Source organism: Coptis chinensis, chromosome 6 (assembly GCF_015680905.1).
Source record: "Coptis chinensis isolate HL-2020 chromosome 6, ASM1568090v1, whole genome shotgun sequence".
Taxonomy (NCBI): Eukaryota; Viridiplantae; Streptophyta; class Magnoliopsida; order Ranunculales; family Ranunculaceae; genus Coptis; species Coptis chinensis.
In genome coordinates, this window is record NC_141461.1 from 1,114,866 (window position 1) to 1,139,923 (window position 25,058).

General features: G+C 38.3%; 1 protein-coding gene and 1 long non-coding RNA gene across 2 annotated transcripts; one reads left to right on the top strand and one right to left on the bottom strand.

The window, feature by feature from the left end:
- The first annotated feature begins 14,354 nt into the window (after positions 1-14,354).
- LOC147490526 (uncharacterized) lies at positions 14,355-16,175 on the top strand. Its single transcript, XM_086565376.1, has 2 exons — positions 14,355-15,088; positions 16,081-16,175. Exons 1-2 carry the CDS (start codon positions 14,368-14,370, stop codon positions 16,173-16,175), a joined length of 816 nt encoding a protein of 271 aa, XP_086421502.1. The 5' UTR covers positions 14,355-14,367.
- Positions 16,176-22,581: 6,406 nt separating this feature from the next.
- Positions 22,582-23,280, bottom strand: LOC147490527 (uncharacterized). Its single transcript, XR_015200341.1, has 3 exons — positions 23,189-23,280; positions 23,001-23,099; positions 22,582-22,917 (listed from the first exon to the last, which is right to left on the bottom strand). It is a non-coding gene; the product is annotated as an uncharacterized LOC147490527 (long non-coding RNA).
- Between the last annotated feature and the right edge of the window lie 1,778 nt (positions 23,281-25,058).

The window sequence follows — 25,058 nt, forward strand, 5'->3', positions numbered from 1 at the left end:
CACCCCTTTGATGTCCCGAACGGAATCCTGAGAATAAGATGGCTTAATGTCAGGGCCGGCCCTGAGATTGTGGGGGCGGGGCCTAGTCGGACTTTTATATATATGTGGTCCTCGGTGAAGAAAAAAAAAAGAAAACTAGCTAGAAAATACTTTTTCTATTATTTCGGTAAATAAATATTTAAACTCTCCATCTCTCATTTAGACAAAATAAAAATAAAAATAGTGTGTTGGACTGTTTGGTTGTAAGTCTTGCAACTTCAATTCTCTAACTACCAACCCAAGTTTAACTCTCCCCTCTTTTGTTTTCGACCCGGCAGTATCCCCAACTCTTTTAGAAATTTTCCTTAGAGTGTTTGGTTTTTTAAATTCATTGGTAAACTTAAAAGGCGGTAAACTTCTTAACACTGATATTTGTAATTTGCTTTCCAATAATTTTTGAGTTGTTCACTTCTCCCTTTTAAGGGAAGTAGCAAATTTGAATATTTATTTGCATTGCATAGTTGTACACATTTGCTCATGATATACCTTTTTATCATGGACACAGTGTATCTAAAACTTGCTTAACACCCATCTACTGCTATATATCGGACTATTGTGTGTGACATTCACATTCAGTTTCTCAGTCTCAATTGCACACTTGAATATCAGATTTAACAAAAGCTTGATGCCAAAATTAATAGCATTCAAGTTAATTTTTACTAATTTATTTCACCATTAGAAAAATGATAGCTTTGGAAAACTTGTTAGATGTAATTTTCTTGATGTACACAAAGTTTTTAAATTGGCTACAAAATTTCAATTGTAGCCCTTGATTCACCATATAACAAACAATTTCTTATAAGACACTAAAATAGTAGGTATAGATGGGCTGATGATTAGATAGGCATGCATACACAGTGCAAGTAAGTTCCACTTAAGACTTCATAGCTGAAATTTCGGATAGTAATTTATAACCAAGTTTTTGCTCAGCAATTACACCAGTCTCAGCTCATTAATGAAAATTGTCATGTCTTTAAGTTTACGGATCATAATTCATAGCATCAACCGACTCCACGTTCCTTCATCATTCCTTGAAGCGCAAGTTCCATTATTGATTTTGTTACCATTCAATCTATTGACATCGCATAACCAAATATACTGTACCTACCTATATCAGATACAATTAGCAGTATGAAAAGAAATTTTATAATAATTAATGCAGTAATATTTATAATGATGCGCCATTTATAATACATGCATGCTTATTATATCATACCTCAAAAAGAGCTCCTAGTCTATGAAGAAATATAGTGTTAGAATATGAGTACGATGGTTACATATACAATCTTCCTATCTTCTCCAAGATAGAGGCAATATATAGAGGGATTACAATCATATACAGGAGGAAAGAATCTTACAAAGAAGGAAACTAAATCTACTCTTATGAGAAAGGAAACTAAATCATCCTATATACTAATATTTACAGCTCATGCTAACACATAGAGATGCCGAAAGAGTTAACAGAAAAAAGTTATTTCTAAGGTGTGAAGAGATGACTAACTGCAAGTCTGTTGAGAACTTTTTTGTTTCCATTCTTGCTAGGATTAAAATGTAGCAATGTAACACTGCAAGCAAGTATTAGTCAATTAATAGGAAGTATACTGCCTGTCATGTATATGCTAATGATAAATGCATAATCACCCAATCAAACACAATCCAAATGTTTTGTAATGTTTTGTAACGTATCAATATGCGCTCAATGATATAAGTGTGGCCAATTTACATGCAAACTTAAACATTTTTCTTGTCAGAAAAGTTAATACTAACGTGAACATAACACCACAATAGTTCATAATCAGTTCAAGCATTCATGCATCCGCAAAAATACGTTGGAGGCAATTAGAACCTTTTCCATTAAATCCATAGCCATGTTCTCAGTTCTGATCGAAGTATTGCATCAGATTATAGAACAATCAACTACAATAACAACAAATCTAACTAATCATAAATGATAGCTTCATCGGTTGTAGTCATATCCAACATCCTAAATTTGATATAGTTAGTGCTAATACCATTTTCAAAATTTTGTATCAACTAACATATTGTGTAGGTTGATTATTCAAAAACTAATGTCAGCAAATTAAAAACATAAAATCGCGGGCTACATAGACAGAATAAGGTGAAGTTCTAACCACTTGGCACACACTTTAAGAATAACTCTTCATCAGAGTCCAAACTCTCCAAATTTCATTTAGCGGGATATTGGGATGGATGTGGAATAGAGATTTCTTCATTATATTGGGGTCGTGATCAGTGATCACACATAGAAAATGGGTGGATTATACTTAACCATCACAAAACAACCTAAAAAAACTACCCTAAATCCCTTACCTAAGTTTACATAACAATGTGTATAGTTTTAAATCTATATTGTACAATTCTTGATTTGCATTCTTGACCCCCTATATGTGTAATTTGAATATACAAATGAATTGGGATTGAAATTCAGATGCAATTTTCTATTTTAAAAGACCTTGAATCAAACACTAATAATGAATAAACAAATAAATATAAGATAATATATTCAGCTACAATATGAGTTTACATGTCTTATTATTGCACTCATTGGGAATTGAGGACCTAAGGAAGTGAAGCTCACCTTGCATTGGACACTGGCAATAGCACCATGCTACAATAAGCCTATTCACACAATAAAACACATAGATTAAATTACAACAGATGAACAGAGAGAGGAGAGTGTGTGAGACGTAGTATTGTAACTATGTGTAATAGAACAGAATATTCTAATTGCCTAGCAATTAGTGGACTACTACAATGCATTTTAATAGAAGAGAAAACAAAAATGGAAAATATAAAAAACCAAAAGAAGAACTGAAAATATATAACAGAAGAAAGCCTAATTCATATTAGAGATAATAGTTCTATTGTCAATTGTGTGAGACAATGAATATAGAGATTTGCATGGAGAACGTCCAAATCTCCCTTGGGAGGTAATTTCCTCAATCAATTTGCTTACCTTGGGAGGTAATTTCCTCAATCAATTTGCTTACCTCCACCGGATCATGACTTCATGCATTATCTTCACAATCTCTGTCTGCCTCCACCATTTGCTGGCTATTCGGAATTCCATCTATATATTTTCTGCCTCAAATTAAACTCTCAACCAATCTACTTCGATACTTACATCCATGCATTAGCCTGCAAAGTGTTATTAGCCATTCTAGCTTGCTCAAAAAATCAGACACATCTCAAACAAAAGAGCTGATAGTATACATATTCATTCTAATCCTTGATGCTCAATCCCTAATTAATTTACTTTATATTAGCGCACACCCATAAATAGATAAAAAAAAAGTTTATAGAAAAATTTATTTGATAAGATTTATTGGAGATAAAACAACCAAGGTTTTAGTGCATAATGGGAGACCGAAAGAAGGTTAAGGCTTTATAATAAGCAGATTTGTGACCCCAGTATAGCGAACTTCCAAAACTCAAGAAAAGTTATTAGTTATCTTGAACATCATAGCAGTTAAGTTTCCGGCCACTACATAATCACAAAAATTCAAAAAAATCATGACCAAATGCTCACTACCTGCAAATTTCTATTTTTCAGGCAAGTGTTTCATATGCAACTACAATGCTAAGAATCGCCAAACAAAAATTTATCAAGTGGCAACAGTTATAAAGATCACAATCCCAAATTGGGTTAGTTAGTGTTACCCCCTAGATGAGCCAATTAGGATTCTCCTCCCCTAGATGGCCAATTAGGGTCTCCCCTCCTCAAATATACACAAAAAAAACACGGTGAACTCAAGTTGATTTTTTTTTTGTAGGGGGGTGGAGGTGACCCTAATTTCCCCATCTAGTGGGGGCAAAAATCCTAATTGACTCATCTAGTAGGAGGGTAATACTAGTTAACCCTCCCAAATTCCCAATTGTAGCAACTAATTGAATCTTGACCAAAGTAAGGTGACAGCATGTAGTAACTACCATAGTGATTTTTTAAGACAAAAAAAATGCTAAAGTTATACATATAATCAAGTTTCTGATCAGTTCGAACAATTTTGACATCATACACAACCAACTATCATGCATCCGCCTGAAGTCCTGAACAACCTTCACGGAATTCACTTTGTTCAATCTGGCCACATTTTCTAGATCATATATTATCTTGGTCCAATTATAGTAATCGATGTGTCTATGTAATTGATGTCACTTCTTCACAGACATCAGATGTTTGTTATACGGAACTGGCCACAATTATTGTATCCATCTTCTTTTTCAACTTACTGATTTCTATGACTCAACAATATTGCCCAAGGGCTTGAGTCGCTTGAGTCTCCATAATTTAGTGCCAAACTATGAGCTTGTGAATGCACACAGTGTATTGGACTTGTGCATTCTATAGGTTCCATTATGTTGGCATGTGTCACAAATCGTATTCTCTTTCAGAAAAGAAAAGATCGTGCGCATTAAACACCAAATTAAGGAATTGAGAAACGATTTCAGTTCATATTCCCGACATAAATGTATGTTACTGAGATCCCAAGTAATTAAGAAATTATTTAAGGAATTGAGAAATCATTTCAGTACACACTCCCAGCATAGATATATGTTACTGAGATCCTAAGTAATTCATAGTAAGATTGTGTTGATCCCTTTGACAAAGGATGAAAGGAAGTATAGACTTGGGTAATTCTATTATCTTCCAAACCTTCACACACAGTAGTCTCATTTCCCAGGAGACATTCCTGCTGAACACCAGAGATGAGATGAGTACACTGGCCCCACGCAAACCATGGAACTACAAAATAAGGCGGACAAACTTTTATTGCTTGCTCCCTCGCTACTGAAAGCAACCCAGCAATAACCACAAAATTAAAACAACCCTACATTCTAACTCACAAAAGTTTTCAAGCACCAGTTAGGAATCTGTTCAAAACGAACTACTATCACAAGGACTGACGATGTGAAAGGATTTTCTTCAGTGTATAGAATCAACTCCAATCTGTCATGTTTTCAATAACTATTAACTAGTGATCTTAGTAGTTGAAGACTTCCGTAGGCAACTATTGGAATATCCACACAATTAGGACCTATAGCACCCCACTACTACTAAAAGGTATCCTACTCAGGAAGCTCTTACCTATGCAGTCGAAGGTTCCTGTATGCCTGCCTACTCTCTACGCTCACCCTATTGCCCTTTTCCTATAGGCTCGCCCTTCACCTTTAACTGCTTAGGCTCCTAGGGGGGGCTCTGAAGTCCAATATGAGCAAAGGTCAAGAGAGCCTTATCAGTTGAAAGTGTCTCAATCACTAACAAACAAAGTACCAGTATCCCCAATCTTTAAGAAAATATTTTATCTGTCGCCCTATACACACAGTGAAGGAGAATGATAATGAAACAACTAGAAAACAAAATACTATTGTTAAGAACAACTGTCAGACCCTAACAAAGGTCGAACAAGCCAATATCATATTGCATTTTTCAGAGAGGGAATGGCATTCCATCTTCGACAACCAAACCAAACCCTTCCCCAGCTTTTAGAAGCTGGCAATTACTAACAACCCATAAAAGGTTTCTGCTTTCTAGTAAGAGAGTCTAAAAGTACATGCTTATGGCATGCGCACAGGAGCATAAACAGAGTAGACTAGAGAACAATAACCTGAAAGGGTTTTGAGCTACCAATGGCTCAAACTTGGCACTCCATGAGAAAAGATCCTCAGGTACTTGTAATTGAGAAACACCAGAAACAACCAGACTATCCTGTCAGAAAAATATGAATTCGCCAGTTTTCCTATTCTGAAATGGTTTTGAGGCTGAAAATACCTTAAAAAACATGACCATGATCAATAAGATCATTGCCCCAGAAAGAAGTATGTATTTAAAACAGAGATAAACAACACTATCATCTTTTTTTTTTTTATTGGTAAAGTATAGTTTTATATATATATCGAAAAGAAAAAGGATGAGATATCCTACAGTACAAGCTACAAAAAACTAAGAAAAAAACATAGAAAATCCTATCAACAACTCATAATGTACTCCCATCTACACACGAAAGCCTCAAAAGGAATGTCTCGAAACTCATCGCGCACTTTCAACCAAAAAAACAAACGCGCTTTGATGGCCAAAACCACCTTCCCCATAGACATTGTAGTAGTTTCAAAATGTCTATCATTCATCTCCAACCATATACCCCATAGGATTGCAAAAAGAAGCATGCTCCAAAGACGGCAATCCTTCCGAGAATGAACCATCAAATTTCAAGAGGCTAAGACCTTCTTCCCCGAACCAGGACACACCCAAGATACACCGGACTCGAACAAAAAGGAACACCAGATTCTCCAAGAAGAAAGGACACAATAAGAGAATATGATTCACAGACTCCCCATCTCTCAAACACTAGGGACAAAAATTAACAATCACCTCTTTGATGTGTTTTTTTCTGAGGTTGTCTATAGTCAAGATCTTACCTAACGACGCACACCAAACAAAAAACAGAAATTTTCAAAAGAACTTTGGAACCCCGAATAATCTGACTCGAAAAATTATGAAGGACTTTCAGACCCGATGAGGAACAATGGAGTGAAGTTTAAAGTAAAATGATCTACAAGAAAATACCCTTTTAATGTCAGTATGCCAAAGTCTTTTATCTTTTTCCAGTCTCACAAAAGGAATAAAGTCTAACTTCATTGTGAGTGCAGCCACACTTGCTACATCCCTATTAGAGAGAGCATCATAAATCCCAAGGTTCCAAGCAACAGAACCATTATCTACCCTCATGAACCAACAAACTGACTTATTTTTAAAGTCAGATAAGGCATACAATCGAGGGAACACCCACAACAACAACAATATCATCCTTCCCATGCATAGCACACTATGGTCAGTGACCAAAGAAATGCTCCGCCTCAGAGCATTGCCAACACATATAATGGACCCGAATAATGAATTCTATAGTAGATACAAGAATTGCAATATCAATCAGAGCATTACCAACACATATAATGGACCCGAATAATGAATTCTATAGTATATACAAGAATTACAATATCAATCTAGTAAACATCCATAGGCCATCTAAGTATGCTATAGCTATTTAGTACATATTCATAGTCCATATCATAGGACAATGAAATTGATACTGTCATAGATAAATGAAGACAAGAAATTCCAGTGAGTCTCACCACAACAAAAGTGATACTGCCATTAGTTAACTGGAGATGAAAACCATGTTGTCTCTCCACACAAGAAACTAGCAAGCTAAGTGCTATCCTAACCTAACTACACACGATATGGAATATCTCTATTTAAGAAATTTGGAATTTCTATGGAGGAAGATCATTTACCAAGATAGACTAAGAAATGATAATGCAACTAGTAAAACAAATTGCCTCTACTGCATTTTAAAGTACATAAGCTCAGTTCCATTCACATCAATCCAAAGTAACATACATGATGAACTAATAACCGACAGCATTACAAACAATTCAAAACAAGGCCAAACAAGGCCAAACATCCATAAGATCACTGTGAGTATTTTGCACTATCGCATTATAATATAGTGAGGATACATAATGGTAACTTCAATCAAAGAATTGTAACAAGGAAGCGGAAAAAACCCAAGTAAAGTAGTAATATCCCTCTAAAGATCTGTTTTGATCAGAACTAGCTGAAACCACTTGGTTCTAATTTCATTTTTGGTGTAGATGTTTTGCTGGGTATATTTCAAGTGGTTCTAATATGCATACCCAAACTAACAAACTACAAGCCACATCAAAGTATCATAAAACAAAAGAGAGTAGTGACAGAGTTTATGCAGCAACTTGAATTTTAGCCGCATCTCTCTCTTCCGGCAAAAAATAGTTTTGTAGGGGCACGTAGGCGACCAACACTATCACTCCGTTCCGTGGGCAGGTAGGCAACCTAAGCTGCTTTTGGTAAGGATACTGTCAAAATGAGGATGAAAGCAAAGGATATTAAATAAATGAACTGTTAACAAATATAAAACATGAGTGAGAAATAGCTAAAACCGTATCAGCGCCTTCATGGCCTCTGAATCAGGAACCTTCAACAGACCCTCCTCGAGTGGGCACACTGCCAAGTCAGGTTTCTGAAATACGAATTTAAGATAGTATACGAGATAATAGAGAAGCTAAGCTAAAGCAGAAACGAGCAAACACTCAGGCACTCTTATATATCTACACTATATGATAGCCGGATCTTTAGGAGCAAAATTTCTCAACCCAACTGTGTATTTGTAATCTCTCTATTTTATGATTTTAGAACCACCTCCCTTAATTATTCTAATCAGCTCCCTCATTTTTAAATAATTTACCAAAAACTCTCTCACTTTATTGAAATTAGAATTAGCTTCATATTATTTAAAATAATTTAGAAAACCTCATTCATGTCACTCAAATTATATTCAACCCCTCCTAATGTTTTATATTATTTTTTAGATTATAACTAGAATTCAAAAAATCATACTATCAGATAAATGTTATGATAGCGGATCTTTAGGAGGTTTAAAAATTTGAAAAAAGAACCACCTCCCTTAATTATTCTAATCACTCTCTTTTTAAATAATACCAAAATTTGAAAAATTGATATAAAGCGGTTGGCCTTGTTAAAGCAGTGGCCTTCAATAGCCATCTTCCCACTCAGGTTTCACCTTTATCAAATTTTCTGCATTTTCCCTCCACATTTTCTCTCCTTCTCTCTCACCTCATCTCACTTCTCCTCTCTAATTTCTCATCTCCCGCCCACGACAAATATTGGGTTCCAATATCTCTATTCCCGCCCATCGAATCTTCTTTGGAGAGACGTCGATCTTTCCTGTTTTGATTTCATCGAAGAAAAAAACATTAGCCCAAGTCAACATATTCGGTTAGTCGCAAGGCTCCATTACTTCCATTACGTTTCCCCTTGATGCTTCTGGTGATGATCTCCTTGTAGTTGCATAAAGGTACTTTTCACTTTTTTGTATTTATTTTTAAGTTGGAGAGGTATGAGTTGAAATATGTGACACTCCATGATCCCTATGTTACAATCACAAACTATTGGATATTGTTTGAAGATTTAAAAGAAGTCATTCGCAGCTAAAAAGAACTACTCTTACATTGAAAGAGCAGTACTTTCGCATTGTTATATTATGCAAGGAAGTTCAGGCCTTATTATTTTCAAGCCCATCCCATCAAAGTACTCACCGACCTCCGTTAAAGAAGATCCTTCTTAAGGAAAACAAAACAACTCGCATGGCAGTATGGGCAGAAAAGCTTGGAGAACATCACATCGAGTTCGTCCCACGTACTTCTCAGAAGGGACAAGTCATTGCAGATTTTCCTATCGATTACCTGAATTGGGAACCAGAAACAGATATCCCATCCATGAAAAAGCAGGACAAGTCCATCTAGTCTCTCTTTGTTGATGGTTCTAGCAACCCTGGAGGGAGCAGAATTGGAGTCTTCTTAGTGTCCCCAGATGGAGCTATGATGGAGAGAAATCAGTTCACATCGATTTTGCGACCTCCAACAATGAGGCAGAGTATGAGACACTAATCATGGGGCTCAGAATGGCGCTACAGCTCGATGTACAAAAACTTCAAGTCTTTAGTGACTCGCAACTGGTTGTTCGCCAAATTGCTAAAGAGTATACTACCCATGAAGGTAACCTTTCTAAATATCTTCAAGTTGTTTATCAGTTATTCCATTCTTTTAAGAAAGCCACCATACATCACTTCTTGCGTGACAAGAACCGTCACGCAGACAGTTTAGCTTATCTGGCTACCCAGACACCAAACTGTGTCCCTAGACAAATACTCATCGAAATAATTGACCGACCTGCTTTCCAAACCGAACACATCTTGGAAACCAGCGACCTATGCCTACTCTATAACAGTCAGATGAGTCAAACATGGATGCAGCCCATCATAGAGTACATCCAACACAGTACAATCCTAGAAGAACATACCAAAGCCAGACAAGTTCAATATCAAGCACGTCGTTACTGCCTAATCAATAACAAGTTATTCGAGAAAGTGCATTTGGCATATTTTTGGCGCCCCACTCGAGGAGTGCGTAAGCCCAAAACAAGGTCGATTTGATTTTTGCGAGAAATCCATGGGGCGAATCGCGGGAACCATCTTTGGAGGTCCGCCCACAAAGCGATCTCCCGGGGTACTCGGCCGCCCCGCGAATGCAGATCAATACCAAAAAGTACGTGCTTAAGTGCATCAAATGCCAAACTTTTGGCCACAATATCATTCAGCCAGCCCGCAAGCTAATCAATATTGTCAGCCCTTAGCCATTTCACATGTGGGGCTTAGATATCATGGGACCATTCATCCCACAAAAAAACACTGGCTTTTGGTTGTCTTGGCCGCAATTGACTACTTCACTAAGTGGGTCGAAGCAATTCCTTTAGCTCATGTCAAGGAATCACATGTCAGAAACTTCATCTAGACACACATCATCACCAGATTTGGTTTACCACACACACTGGTGATGGACAATGGTTCCCAATTCAAGGGGAAAACAATCAAGGAGTTTTTGGCCAAGTGGAAGATTGCTTATGCATTTTCCACTCTCCAGTATGCCCAAAAAAATGGCCAAGCAGAAGCCAGCAACAAAGCAATCTTGGAAAATTTGAAGAAAGAGATTGAAAAAAACAAGAGTCAATGGCCAAATCAACTAGAGAACATTTTATGGGCTCACCGAACTACAGCTCGTTCTAGCACAGGCAAGTCATCATTTACATTATGCTATGGCATAGAAGTCGTTATTCCTACCGAACTGACAGTCACCACAACCCGATCAGAGCTCGTCGAATCTGGGCAAAATGACTCCATCCTAGCTCGAGAGGTCGACTTACTGGAAGAACACCGTGACCTAGCAGCCATCAGAGTGACATCTTACCATCAGACTCTAAAGAAATTCTACAACAAGCAAGTCAATCCTCGATCATTTCAACCTAGTGACCTAGTTCTGAAAAAGACACCAGATGAAGCTAAGCTAGCACCAACACGGGAAGGTCCATACATAGTAGAACGCATCGTCGACAATGGAGCGTATTGGATCAAGACCCAAGAGGAGAAACCATTACCACGTCCTTGGAACACTTATTTGTTAAAAAAAATTTATTAATAAAAGTCTAACATTTTGTAATCTATGTTTTATTTTATTGCACAATTTAGTATAATTTACTTATGCATAGTATTGCAACCCACTCCGTTCAAGTTCATCAACAGACATGGAACTCGCACTGAAAGAGCCACCAACATACGCGAACAATACGTTCTCAGTGAGCAATACGCTTTCTTAAGCTGCTATGCTCTCCGTGAGCAACACGCTTTCATAAGCAAACGCGCTCTTAGTGAGCAATACGCTTTCTTAAGCTACTACGCTCTCCATGAGCAACACGCTTTCATAAATCAACGCGCTCTCAGTGAGCAATACGCTTTTTTCTTACGCTCTCCGCGGAACAACACGCTCTCCAACGTAAAAGCAACACGCTTTCATAAGCCCCATGAAGCGCTTTCTCGGTGAGTAACAAGCTTTCTTAAGCTACTACGCTCTCTGTGAGCAACACGCTTTCATAAGCCAATACACTCCCAGTGAGCAACAAGCTTTCTTAAGCTACTACGCTCTCCGTGAGCAACACGCTTTCATAAGCCAACACGCTCCCAGCGAGCACCAATCTTTCTTAAGTTAACACGCTCTCCGCGAGCACCAAACTTTCTTAAGCTAACACGCTCCCAGCGAGCACCCATCTTTCTTAAGCTAACACGCTCTCCGCGAGCACCAAGCTTTCTTAAGCTAACACGCTCCCAGCGAGCACCAAGCTTTCTTAAGCTAACACGCTCTCAGCGAGCACCTAGCTTTCTTAAGCTAACACGCTCTCAGCAAGCAACACGCTTTCTTAAGCTACCACGCTCACTCGAGCTCATAGGCTTCTTAGCCTCTACAGTTCTTACTAGTTGACGACCTACACCTCTAGGCTCAACTCAGCGAGAACGCTCTCTGCGAGCAACACGCTTTCTTAAGCTACCACACTCACTTGAGTTCATAGGCTTCTTAGCCTCTATATTTCTTACTAGTTGACGACCTACAACTCTAGGCTCAACTCAGCGAAAATGCTCTCCATGAGCAACATGCTTTCTTAAGCTACCACACTCACTCAAGCTCCTAGGCTTCTTAGCCTCTACAGTTCTTACTAGTTAATGACCTACAACTCTAGGCTCAACTCAGCGAGAACGCTCTTCGCGAGCAACACATTTTCCTAAGCTAACACACTCACTTGAGCTCAAGGGCTACATAGCCCACCACTTCTCACTAGGTGAGGACCTATGCTTCTAAGATAAGCTCAGTGTAGAACGCTTACTAAAGCATCCGGCTCACTCAAGCTCCAAGGCTCCCTCGAGCTACAACTTTCTTACTAATTGAGAGCCTACACTTCTAGGATCTCACTTGCATCTTCAACTTGCATATTCAGTCACTATTCCACGTGCTTCCCACGTGTGGAATTACTCTCTCATCAGGTCGCCCCACAGAATTGGAATGACCTAATGAGAGGGGGCTGTGTGAGGGACTAATATACACAACCAATGTATATTATACATGTGTCCAACGTAAATAGAAATAACACACCGACCTCATGTCTTCGTCCTCCGAGCTCGCTTCATAAGCGACTCACCTCATATAGGTGATCTACTTCGGCTCATACTACGAGCAACGACACCATCGCCCGATCTAAGATATTCGTCCTACGAGCTCGCTCCAGGGTGACACAGGTCCAACGGACGAGCTCACGCAGGACGCTTCATCTCATGACATCATCCCTTGTCCAGATGCAATCATTACCAGAGATATGCTTACACATCCCATCACCGCAATATACGAACCACTGCAACCACTCCCTATCATTATGGGATTCCTACCAACACCAACCCTACACGCATCTCTAATCTCAGTCACATATCTGTACCCGTCGGTACACGTGTTGCGCAGATCTACATGCTCAACAATTATAAATACCCCCAGACCCCCTACATGAACTACGTCAAACCTGATTCTTCTCTCCCCCCAGAATCGAGAGATAGATACGTAGGCAGTTTGCTTAACAACGAACTCGGTCTTTCCAATATTCAACCCCTTCTCCTCCTAATCTTGTATGTAAAGGAAAACTAAAACGCTCATTTACAATTATTATTAATACGGTCTAAGAATCCAATTTGTTAATTTTATATATTTTTAATTTTTTATGGGTGGAGAACCAATATTTTTTCTCTCTTAGTTTGAAATTAGTCATTTCGGTCGAAATTGGTCATTTCGGTGAGAAAACTTAAAAATCATTAAAAAAAAATTGGTTTAAATTCGGTAATTAAATCGGATTGGTGAGAAAATTTTAAAATCATTAAAAAATAATTGGTTTCCACCAAACGGTACGGGCGATCACCGAGATGACCGATATTGAATATCATAATAAATTGCACATCAGGCCTACGTATAAGATGCTTCGTTATTTTGTATGTACAATTACAATCTCACTTACCAAAACGTTTAGCACCCTCTGCAATTTGATGTAAAATTTACAAACTTTCGGCTACCAAAACTTGAGGCGACCACTTAACACTTAAGGATGTCAATATGGCCCACAAGCCCACCGCCCGAGTGGCACATGAGCCAAGAAAGCCTTAAAAACTACCCACGGCCACAGTTTATTCGGTTGGTAAACTGTAAAAGCAAACAGAAAGTGAGTGGCAAGAAGCTAGGAATGAAGTGAGTTTAATCCTCAAAAGTCAAAATGCTAAGACATGCTTCAAAAATCTTTACTTTCCTTCACTTCAAACCCACCACCTCATTGTTTCGAACCTACTGCACCAATAAGAACACCACAGGTTACACACAACACTTAACAAGTCAACAGCAAGAAGCACTGAATGCAATATCAAATAAAAAGTCAGTTTTCATCACTGGGTCAGCAGGAACAGGTAAAACTTTCTTGGTTTCAATAGCTATAGACATTTTAAAGAATGATGTATACAAACCTGGTGAAGTGTTTGTTACTGCATCAACTGGTATTGCTGCTTGCGCTTTATATGGACAAACTTTACATTCATTTGCTGGTATAGGACTTGGGGTTGGTCATAAACATGATTTACTTGAAATGGTTGTTAGGAATTCTGATGCTTTTGAAAGATGGAAAAGTGTTAGAGCTTTAGTTATTGATGATATAAGTATGATAAGTGGTGATCTTTTTGATAAACTTGACTACATTGCTAGAACTTTGAAGGGTCGTGTCCATAAACCTTGGGGTGGTATTCAGTTGATTGTTAGTGGTGATTTTTTCAACTTCCACCTATTATGGACGACCAATACCCCTTTGATAGGGAATTTGCTTTTGATGCTAAATGTTGGAATGCTACTTTTTATTTGCAACTTGAACTTACTGCAATATTTCGACAATCGGAGCGGGAGTTTATAGATTTGCTTCAAGGGGTAAGGAGAGGGAGATTGAATGAAGAACATTTAAGAATTCTTCAACAATATTGCTGTAAAGAACCGGTGGATTCATCGGTGACTGTGCCATGTCTTTATCCGTTGAATAGGGATGTCAAGATAGTGAATGATGCTAGGTTAAGAAGTTTGAATGGGAAAATTTTGAAGTATACAGCAAGGGATACTGGAAAGAAGGCAAAGAACCTTTGGAAGTGGGAACACAGTAGGGGGATCGCACCTAAGAAGTTGGAGTTAGGTATTGGTGCTAGGGTGATGTTGATTAAGAACATGGATGTGGGTGTTGGCCTCATGAAAGGTGCGACTGGTACCATTGTGGATTTCGTTGAGCAAACTGGAAAGAAGTCTCGGGGAGTATTTGCTAAATGTCTGTTGCCCAAGGTTCGATTTGACTCAGGATTGGTGCATATGATTGGGCCTGAAGAATGGCATGTTATGGAGGGAGAAAAAGTGCTTGCAACTCGAAAGCAGATTCCTCTTATACTGGCATGGGCTATTAGCGTTCACAAGTGCCAAGGAATGACTCTTGATTGCCTTCATACTGATCTTTCAAAAGCCTTCGATTATGGTATGGTTTATGTTGCTCTTTCTAGAGTTAGAAACTTACGAGGCCTTTATTTATCTGGTTTTGATTCCTCAAAGATCAAGGCGCACCCAAAAGTTTTGGTGTTCTACAACAATCAGTTTGGTTCAAAGCAGTAGCAATTAGTAGTTGCCTATTCTTGTTATTATGAATTTATATTAGTGCATTTCTCCAATTTAAGTTTAAGCCTGATTGTTTGAAACAAAAATTTTCTCATCACAGCTTGAAAATGCACTATATCCATGGTTGAAACCTGTCATTCCAATTTTGGGTATTGTGTTTGATAGTGGTCAACAATTGGCATTTGATCAAGATGTCTCTTTTACTAATGTCCTAAGCTGCTCTCTTTGCGGCAACCATGATCCTTTTGTTTAATTATGGGTATGAGTGTTTTTATTTGTGTAATAATGGAACGAGTGTATTAACACTTTGAATGTGAACCTATTATACCACGTTGCATGTTCGGATCCGTGGATCAGGGTCTATTTGTTGGTAGATCTACCAATGTAATATCTTGTTTCGTGCTAGATTACCAGTTTCTGGAAGAACACGTGCAAGGTATAAATTGTGTAATAAACTTTATATTTCTCCTTCAGATCAAGCAACACTAGTAGGATTCTTAGCAATCCCATTATTGCATAAGCAATTAAGAAAAAATTTCAGATGATATTAATTAGTTGGCGTGTATAGGAAACCAGGCATTGAGTAGTAAGTTCATACTTCTATTACTCTCTAGCTAGTAAGGCGAGGTAAATAGTGTATCATCGTCCAAGAGCCATCATATGGACTTTGTGGAAGGAGACAAATGTTGTGATCTTTGCCTCTTAAGTTGGTTTTCTTTTTGAGTTACCTCCCCGTACATGCCACCTCAACCTGGGCATCTTAAACTCAGAATAGCTGCCAGTTATAAAATCAAAGCAAATGGTTTGGCTTAGGCTATGTTTTAAGGGATCACAATGGTATTTTTATTGCTGCAGGAACCGGTAAAGGCAGGGTCTGTTGGAGGCAGAATGCCAAGGAACTCTTAAAGGACTCAAGTGGAGCAGGAACTTCAGCTCCTCAGTTGAAGTAGAGGTCGATGTGAAAGAAGTCAGCAACTTTTTGGGAAGAAAAGCATCAAATATATCATGGACTTCAAGGAATATACTAGAAGATGCACGGCTAGATTTTGGCCTTTTTTACTTTATTTGTATTAAGTGGATCAGTAGATCTGCAAACCGTGTGTAGCACATAAGCTTAGCCTCTAATGGCCACAATCTACCCCCACGTTCTGAGTGGCTTACACTGCCGCTTTGTTGGTTGATGGACGTCTTGGAGGAAGATAGAACTCATGTAAATATAGTCTGTTGATTATCAAAAAAAAACAATCTCCTTGTACATGCAAGGATGTTCAATGTATATTCTTTGTTTACTAGGGTATGCCCGTGCCGTACGGCACTGATAGAGTCGCCTGCGACGCTAACTTTGAAGAAATAGCCTAAACTTGAACACACCCCCCTCTCCCGTTTTGATTCTATTATCGCGGCTATTGTTCCATTTATGGTCAAGAATGATTATTAGGTTGAGAGCTTCGACATCACACTAACTTGAACCACCTAAGGGGTAATTTGGATAGAACCTCCCCATTATTTTTATGACTTTCCAATGTTTTGGATCATGTTAAAAGGCTGCAAAGACAATTCTCATTCAATAAATCCGGTAGTGATTTGCCAGATGTTCTAGACTCATTCATCTAAATGGACTTAAACATAGAAGAACACCAATTAAACCAAATGAAATAAGAACAATATGAGAAACATATAAATAATCAGACTCCCACAAGTGGTTTGAATGAGGACATCAAAACAGTACCAAAAGAGCACCCACAAAAGTCGCCAAGTACAAAAAAAAAGTAGCGAAAGTCTGGATAACATTGTTGACAATCATAACTCTTCCGAAACCCCATCCTCATTCGCCAATGTCAAGGTCATTATCATAAATCCCAAGCCTTAAGGAAACTTCATCGAAGAAGTATGTAATTATCTATTTTAAATTAAGTTAAATAGAGTGAGTAGGAAATACTATATATAATGAAGGGAAGAAGAAATTGACAATTTAGAAGTGAAACAATGAGCGATTGTATTCACCTATAGACTCTTTTAAGTTTTGGAACAAGCAAATATGTAGCCCCAAAACTCAAACAATTACAAACCTATGACGTGGTTTTATAGTAAAATTTTGGCAAACATCTCCTCTCGTATTTTTGACATTTCATAAATATAAACCTGTCATAACCTGAAAATCACAATCATATATTTCTCATTGGTTAATCCGGTTACTTAACCGTCTCGACGGATAATGAGGCGATCAAATAATTGGCTTACAAAAATGAGAGCACTTCAACATTATGACTTATGCGCCAAAGTATTTGAATGTCCCGACTAATGCGGATCATCAAAGCACCTCGTACAAAGTCATTACCCGAAAAAACACAAGTAAAATACATACATTCGAGTCCCATAACTATCAAAAGGTCTACACACCCTTAACAAATGATATTTACAATGTATACATATACCATATTTCCTAAAGTTTCCATTGGGGTAGTTCCATAAACGACTTTTCGTAACAACACTAATAAATGAAAGAACAAACAATAGCCACCGAAATGCTACCTGCACTAAAATACCTATAAAAGCGTGAGAACCAAATCAAAGCTCAAATCAATCAAAACTAATACTTTTCGACAAACCCAAAACCAAAAATAGAACCCTTAATAAATAAGCAAATAAATACCTATAACAACACGGAAGAAGCTCGGACTAAACCTTTACATAGAAGAAAACAAATAATTCATCTCGGCTAAAGCGATTTTAAAAAGAATGAATCTTTACATGGAAAATCAAAGAGATTGAGTTATAAGAGAAGAGATGTTACTGTTTCACTTGACTTGAGAATCAACAGAGATCACTAAGTTATAGTGATTGGCCAAGGTCCCATCACCACGTTCACGGATGAAAAAATTAAACAACACAATAAGTAGAGAAAGACCGAGGGAAGGAAAAATGAAAAATGAAAAGGAAAATACACGAGAATCATCAGAGATCACTAAGTTTGAAGATATGAGAATTGAAATTTCCTCGTTCAGCCTAAATACCATATAAAACAGACGTCACCATTTAGTAGGAATTGAAATAGATTTGTATAGAACTATATATTCAGGTGTTGTAAGATCAAAAAGAAGAAATTATGGGAAAAAAAACTAACCAAGGTTCGCAAAAAAGTTCTTCAACTTAATGCGACAAAATGTAATTACACACCAATTCGCAAAACCTACATAATTTGAGCGAAGCAAATTAACCAAGTAAGAGCAAATACAAATGTATCAATTTGATGACTATAAATTCAATGAGTAACTACTCAACACGTGACTATAAATGAAAAGAACTTTACGGATTATAGTAAGACTTACGGGTAAACAAAGTTTGGGGTGTGACTTTCGAATTTGGAGGGAGGAGAATCTTGATTAAATGCGAAGAAGTGCACCTTGATAGTCGCGACATATAATTGACCGTGGCTGAAAACTTGGTCGCGAAGGTCAATCCCCACATACTTCACCGATTGTCCTTGTGACTTATTTATAGTCATTGCATAAGCAACACGCCGCGAAGCTGTCATCCATCTCATATGAAAAGGAAAATCGAGAAGGCAGCGGTGACAAAGATATTCTTGGAATAAATGCATGATTGCCGCTTTTTCACCGATCAAAATTCTTTACGAAAGAAGCGTGAGGTCGACGGTGGACCACCATCAATCGGGTTCCATTGCATAATCCATCTTTGGGAGCAATATTTCGCAACAACATTATAGGACAACCAACTTTTAGGTTGAGGCGAAGCGGTGGTAGACCAATTTGGATCAAGTGAGTTTAGGTACTCATTTGGGTATTGATTAATATTGGTTTGGATTCGTTTGCATCCTCGTCGCCGGCTTGTTTTGCAGCTAGAAAGAGAGTACTTTCCCACAGGAACATATTTAAAGTCTTTGCATTAATATCATTGACATCATCATTGCGTCGCGAGATAGAATTGTGCTTCAGTTAAATATTCGGTGTAACTGTGGTAGGTTGATTTAGGCGAGGATATGTAGTAGAAATGAGATCCACGAAGATTTGCACATCGATGAATTGTTGATGGTAGTTCAACTTTGTCGCTTGCTTAGGTCACTTCCTATCTAATTAAACAGAAAATAGTAATGAATATTAGTACGAATAAAAATAGTACAAAGAATGATGTAAATGAATATCAATATTAAGCAAAATAGTACAAAGAAAAATACACAGTTTGGTACCTCCATTAAGAAATTTGCGAACGCAATATTTGCAGAGTTTCCATTTTCCAATCGCATGTTTTGGGCAAGAGTTAGAACATGAATGTGACTCCAGAGGAAGGAAGACCGCAAGGAAGCACGCACAATCTGTTCTCGAACCCCTTTGGGTATAACTGGAAGGCATTGACGGAAGTCACCACCAAGTACAACTGTTAATCCACCAAAAGGTTTATTATTGTCGCGAGTATCCCGAAGTGTGCGATCAACTGCCTCCACACAAAACTTATTTTGCATTGGGACTTCATCCCAAATAATAAGTTTAGCTTCCTGAATAATTAGGCATGCATTGAATTCTTACTAAACCCACAAACAGAGGTATCAAGAATATCTAGTGGGATGAAAAGGTCGAGCGAAAGCGAGACGACCGCCAACCAATAGTAATGAAGCTATTCGGATGAAGCGACCATAATAACAATATGCCCCCTCAAAGACGACCGTAGCGGCGATTGTGTTGTAAACAAAAAGTTTTGCATTCCTGCCGCTCCATTCAAAAGAAGAGTTTCCCTAGATTTTGGGAAACATAATCTATCATTGTTTGATATGAAAAGCGTTGCTCTGCATTTAGGAGAACCCATTTGCCATGTGCTTTTGCATTTTGAGGATCAAACTGAAATTGTCGCTGGTCCCATATGAGTCGGGTTTGCAACAACTAAGTTCCATCTTGTAGTTACAGAGGCAGTGGCATTAGAGGGAAATTAGCCGATTGATTTACGACTCTATCAAAATCTCATTTAAGAGAAATAAACCATAATCTTGCACTTCAAATAGGGTAGGTTCGGAATGTTGAACATTGTGCGAAACTTATGTGGAAGGTCATCACATATATTTTCCCAAAAATCATTCCACAATGTTTGGGGTTGCAAAGGATTGCACTCTGCGAGAATAACACAAAATAGTCGGCGAAGATGATATCGGTCGCATGGTGAAGCTTCTGTAGACATTGCACCCATTTGTCATCTTCTAGAAGTCCACGTGCAACACATGCATCTTTAAAAGTTGGAAGGGAGGACCATTACCAATCCTTTTCGGATCATCAAATGATTGAGGTCCTTTTACAACGGTTAGAAGTAAGCGTAGGTAAAATCGCTCACCGGAATTAGGACTGGCGAAATACATTCTACCAATAGCAAATTTTCCCTCTCGTATCCTTCTTGTCCAAGTCTGAGATTGTTTGTTCCAGACATAGTATTCGGGGAACTCTTGATAAGTGAGGCTTCTTGCTCTTAAATCTGATGCACAACAATCAAAGAAGGCAATCAAAGTTGACTTTTGGTGCTCCGCCCTTGATAGTATATCATGTATTGGTTCATCAGCTTTATAAACTACGCGGTGCATTCCAGGGAGATGAAGCGCCAAGCGCACAACTGTGGGAATCTCCTCATGTAGATGGAAACTTAATAATCTCCAAACTGCTTCCGGTGGGCCAATGTATCTCACATCCAAGTATTGTTGGATCTCATCCAACTCATTCAACACTATTGTTGTCATGTCATGCCCTTTAAATATATACTTATGAATGTATTTAACACAACGGATCCCAGCACAAACTTCGACATTAATATGGCAGTTGAACATCTTAGAAAGATAAGGATTATAAGGAACAACATCCCTGTTATCAACTGTATGCCCCCTCACAATATATGATCTACCGTTGTCACGACGACGGTAGATAGGATATCCATCTTTATCCATGGTGGTAGCATCTGCAAAAGTCCGGGGATAGTGATGCTTGCATCTACCATTTACCATGCACGGAGAGTTAGGATTATTTAGTCCACATGGACCATGAACCATACATGTGAGGGACGGTGCGAAATAACTTCGGGTTCGGTTTTCGGATCGGGAAACTCTGCACATACAATGCGATAACCTTGAGGTAGGTATACGGATCTTGTCGAATGTCGAAGATATATAAGTGCATGCATATGGGGCAACCAGCGTTTTACGGAACTCAATGGGTAGACATGTGCAACGGCAGCAGTACCAAGCACACCTTTCTTTTTAATTTCCTTCATCAAGGCCCCCGGCTTTAGTTCAAAGACACGGCCCACGACCTCTGGTCGATGAGTTGCGATTTGGTACTCGGACAATGCCACGAACAACTTCGTCCTAGAAGCGGATTTGCAGTCATTTGAGAAATATATCAGGATGCTTATTGTAGCGTGTGATGGCCATTGAATCTTGAAAAATTTGAACATGTGCCTAGGGCTGCCGACACAAGATCTTTGGTAAGACCACTTTCGTCTTCCAATCTGTTTCATCGAAAGCTTCAAACCGCAACATCGATGATACCTTGATAAAGTTCAGCCCGAAGCTTGTCTTGTTGTAACCTATAATATCTCATTTTGTTACGTTGATCCACGCCCATCCATCCACCAAAACTCTTGAAATAGTTTGTGCCCGCGTAAGATTGCAGAATATTCTCCAGGGCGTTCAAATATCCGATAAGAGTAGAAATCCATCTGTGTCAATCGGTCATTAGTATTTGAACGCCTCATATCAGGTGACCACCCAAGCTCTCCGTAAGGAAACATTAGCACATAATGCAAAGGCAAGTAAGCTGGATGACATTCACTGATCTGCATGAATTCTTGCCCTCCTTTAAGATATATCACAATATCCCTCATATTATTACGCTCGCTGCCATCCCCAGGTAAAATGACAGCAATCTCATCTGCGGTTGGCAAGTTGTAACGACGTCTGTCTCTAGTAGCACTGTAATGCAAATAAGCAGGTACATTGAAGTTCTCACCATGTTGAAGAGAGGCAGATCTAAGAACATCGTATGCATGGCGAAAAGTAGCAGAGAAACAATTATACTGGAGCATAGTTGCATGAATTATCTTCAGAACATCTGTGTTCAAATGGGGATTACGAAGTTGACGTATATCCAATGCAGCACTGGGATCATATATGTAAAGTTGAGAGTAAGTTGGCTGCCGCCCAGTGTCAGGAATTAGAGATCCAGTTCTATGGCCTTGGCCCGACCATGTATAGTAAAAGGCCTTGGACCTCGTCCAGTAAAGACACGCTCATTTCCTCCAAGGCTTGTAAATGCGAAAGCTTGGTTGTATTGTCTCATGTACTTCCGAAATGACTTTGAGTTGCGATCATTTCCATCATATAAAGCTTTAAGGGCTGGAGGTAATGGCCGTAGTGGAGGCAATTTGACTTTCCCTTGCAAACAACAAGTCCCGAATCGAGGACGTGATAATGATGAATCTTTTAGTCGTTCATCCATCCAATGGAGTGCACTACAAAATGGACACTGAACATCCATTCTCCCCAATGAGTGTCTTCCTTGTTCAATCAGATGGTTAGAAACAATATTGTCAACTTCGTCTTCATCATCACTTATGTCAGCATTATTAGCATAAATTGGACGGTCAAAACCATTATTGTGAACCTCCTCACAATATTGTGCAGGATCCCCAAATGGTTGTTGTCTACAAGAGAAATAATTGTATATATTTAGACAAAGGTGCCATTTTTTTGTTATTCCAATTTTAATAAGTGTGAAGAAGTATACCGCGAATTTCGGTTAGTTGATGATGATGCAGAAGCTGCATTTGTCGAATGTGATATTGGATGGACAAAAGATGAGGTAGAAGACCTGCAGTTACGCGTACTGCGAAGAAACTTGTGATGTTAGGTAGGATCTTATGGTAACCAAACCACAAAGAACCAAGAGAAAGATGTAATAAACCACGTACTAACCTTGCATTTTGGTGAGACGGTGTTGGTACAAAGTTCTCATTGGTTGAATGTGGAATTGCATGAGGTAAGGATGAGGAAGCAGAAGAGATACATGTACTACAATGAAACTTGCACAAGTGAGTTATATATAGATTTTGATTAAGGAAAACTACTAAGTGAAGTACTCACGTGTTGTTTTGAGCCGATGAATCAGCATGGGTACTTGATGTGACACGTTCTTCGGGGAGCGTAAATAGCCTTATGGGATTAAGGAATGATAAAGATTTCCGAAGAGACTCTGAAGAAGAAAGACGTCGGTATGGTGTTGCATGAGGTGTAACTGGACTATTATGTGTTTGATGCTTGTCAGCTTGAAGTGGAGTTTGTGGAAGTGAATGAGAACCATTCAATGTTGAACCTTGTGCACCTTGGATGGTGAAGTTTGTCTTGCCAATTAGTTTAGTGCTCCTCTCTCTTCCCTTCGAGAGCGCTTATTTATCCTAGTATTCTATTTGTTATCTGCACCTAATTATAACTATAATCAACCGAATAGATTGGGAGAAAGAGGAATGCATGGATAATAGCAAAGATGGCAATTAGTATTAAAATTAGAAAACACGAAATGTAAAGATATGAAGAAAGTAGTGAAAGGTAATAAGTGATCGAAGACTCAAAGGCAAATTATAAATGAATAGATGGATGACCACATGCAACACAATTGGTGGGTAAATATTATACATATAAGCAGGCATTAAATTGCAGTGAATTTACTACAATTATAGTATACAAAAACACCTTTTGGACAATGCATGAGCAATTATAGCATTACATTTTAATTAAAGCTCATCTTACATGAGAACCGGATGGCGGGAGATGAGATAGAGAAACACTATCTGATGGGCGCTGCACATTTATAAAGCAAAAGAAGAAATAAGACAATGCAATATACATAAGCAACAGTGTAGAAAAATAAATAAGGCAATGCAACTTAGCATAAGACAATGCAAGCAAGAAATACCTGGAAGCCAAGAGGCGGTTGAAGATTGAGCCTATCTTGGGGGGCAACAAAGACATGTTTATTTTGGTTTGAAGGTTCCTTAAAGGAGTCTATAGAGGCGTTTTCCTTTGTCAAGAATTGGTTTGCGTAGGAAGCTATAAATATTTGAAAGAGAGTTCAAAAACATGATGTGAAACCAATAAGAGTGTTAATATAATTTGGGTAACTCAAAGTATGTTAATAGAAGTTATCAATAACATTATATTGTTGATTGTAATACCTCGAGCGAAAGGTGTCGTTGAGGAGTAGGTGGCTGAAGGTAGAGTCCATCTTAAACTGGAACATAATTATTGTTTTTCTTGCAAGGGTCCTTATAAGGGTCCATTGGACGTTTACCCTTATCTATGGGATCCTGTAGAAACAAATAGAAATAGCTAGATACTCAATAAAATCTGTAGAAACAAACATAAAAAGGATGGGTAGGGATAACATACCATTGAGAGGAAAATCTGCAACAAAAAATGGTGCCTAAAAAAAAGACAAAGCAGCAGTGATTATGTACTTGATCAGCTTAATCAAAACCTAAAGGTAACTTAAAAACACACTAAATCAGTAAATTGATTAGTACATGTTCTATCCGGAACAATCATAGATAAACGAAAAGAATTTTCTTGTTCATAACCATCATCTCTTATATTGCAATCGAATAGTGTTAACACCTATGTCTCCACCATGAGACACCCCCCCAAGGAGTAGAGTGGAATTACTGTGGCCCCTATCCAAACCCACGGTCCACATTCCTCCACAGGGGTAAACTTCTTAACTTATATAGAGCAGTAGCACACTGGACTCCACCGGTTGTAAGCTCAATTAATGTAGACTAGTTGGCACTTG

What these genes read in the sequence shown, in the direction of transcription:
- LOC147490526 (XM_086565376.1), top strand. Translation starts at nt 14,368, where the DNA reads ATGGACGACCAATACCCCTTTGATAGGGAATTTGCTTTTGATGCTAAA. An exon ending in TTCAAAAGCCTTCGATTATG is followed by an intron (nt 15,089 to 16,080) that starts GTATGGTTTATG and finishes TTATTGCTGCAG; the next exon opens with GAACCGGTAAAGGCAGGGTC.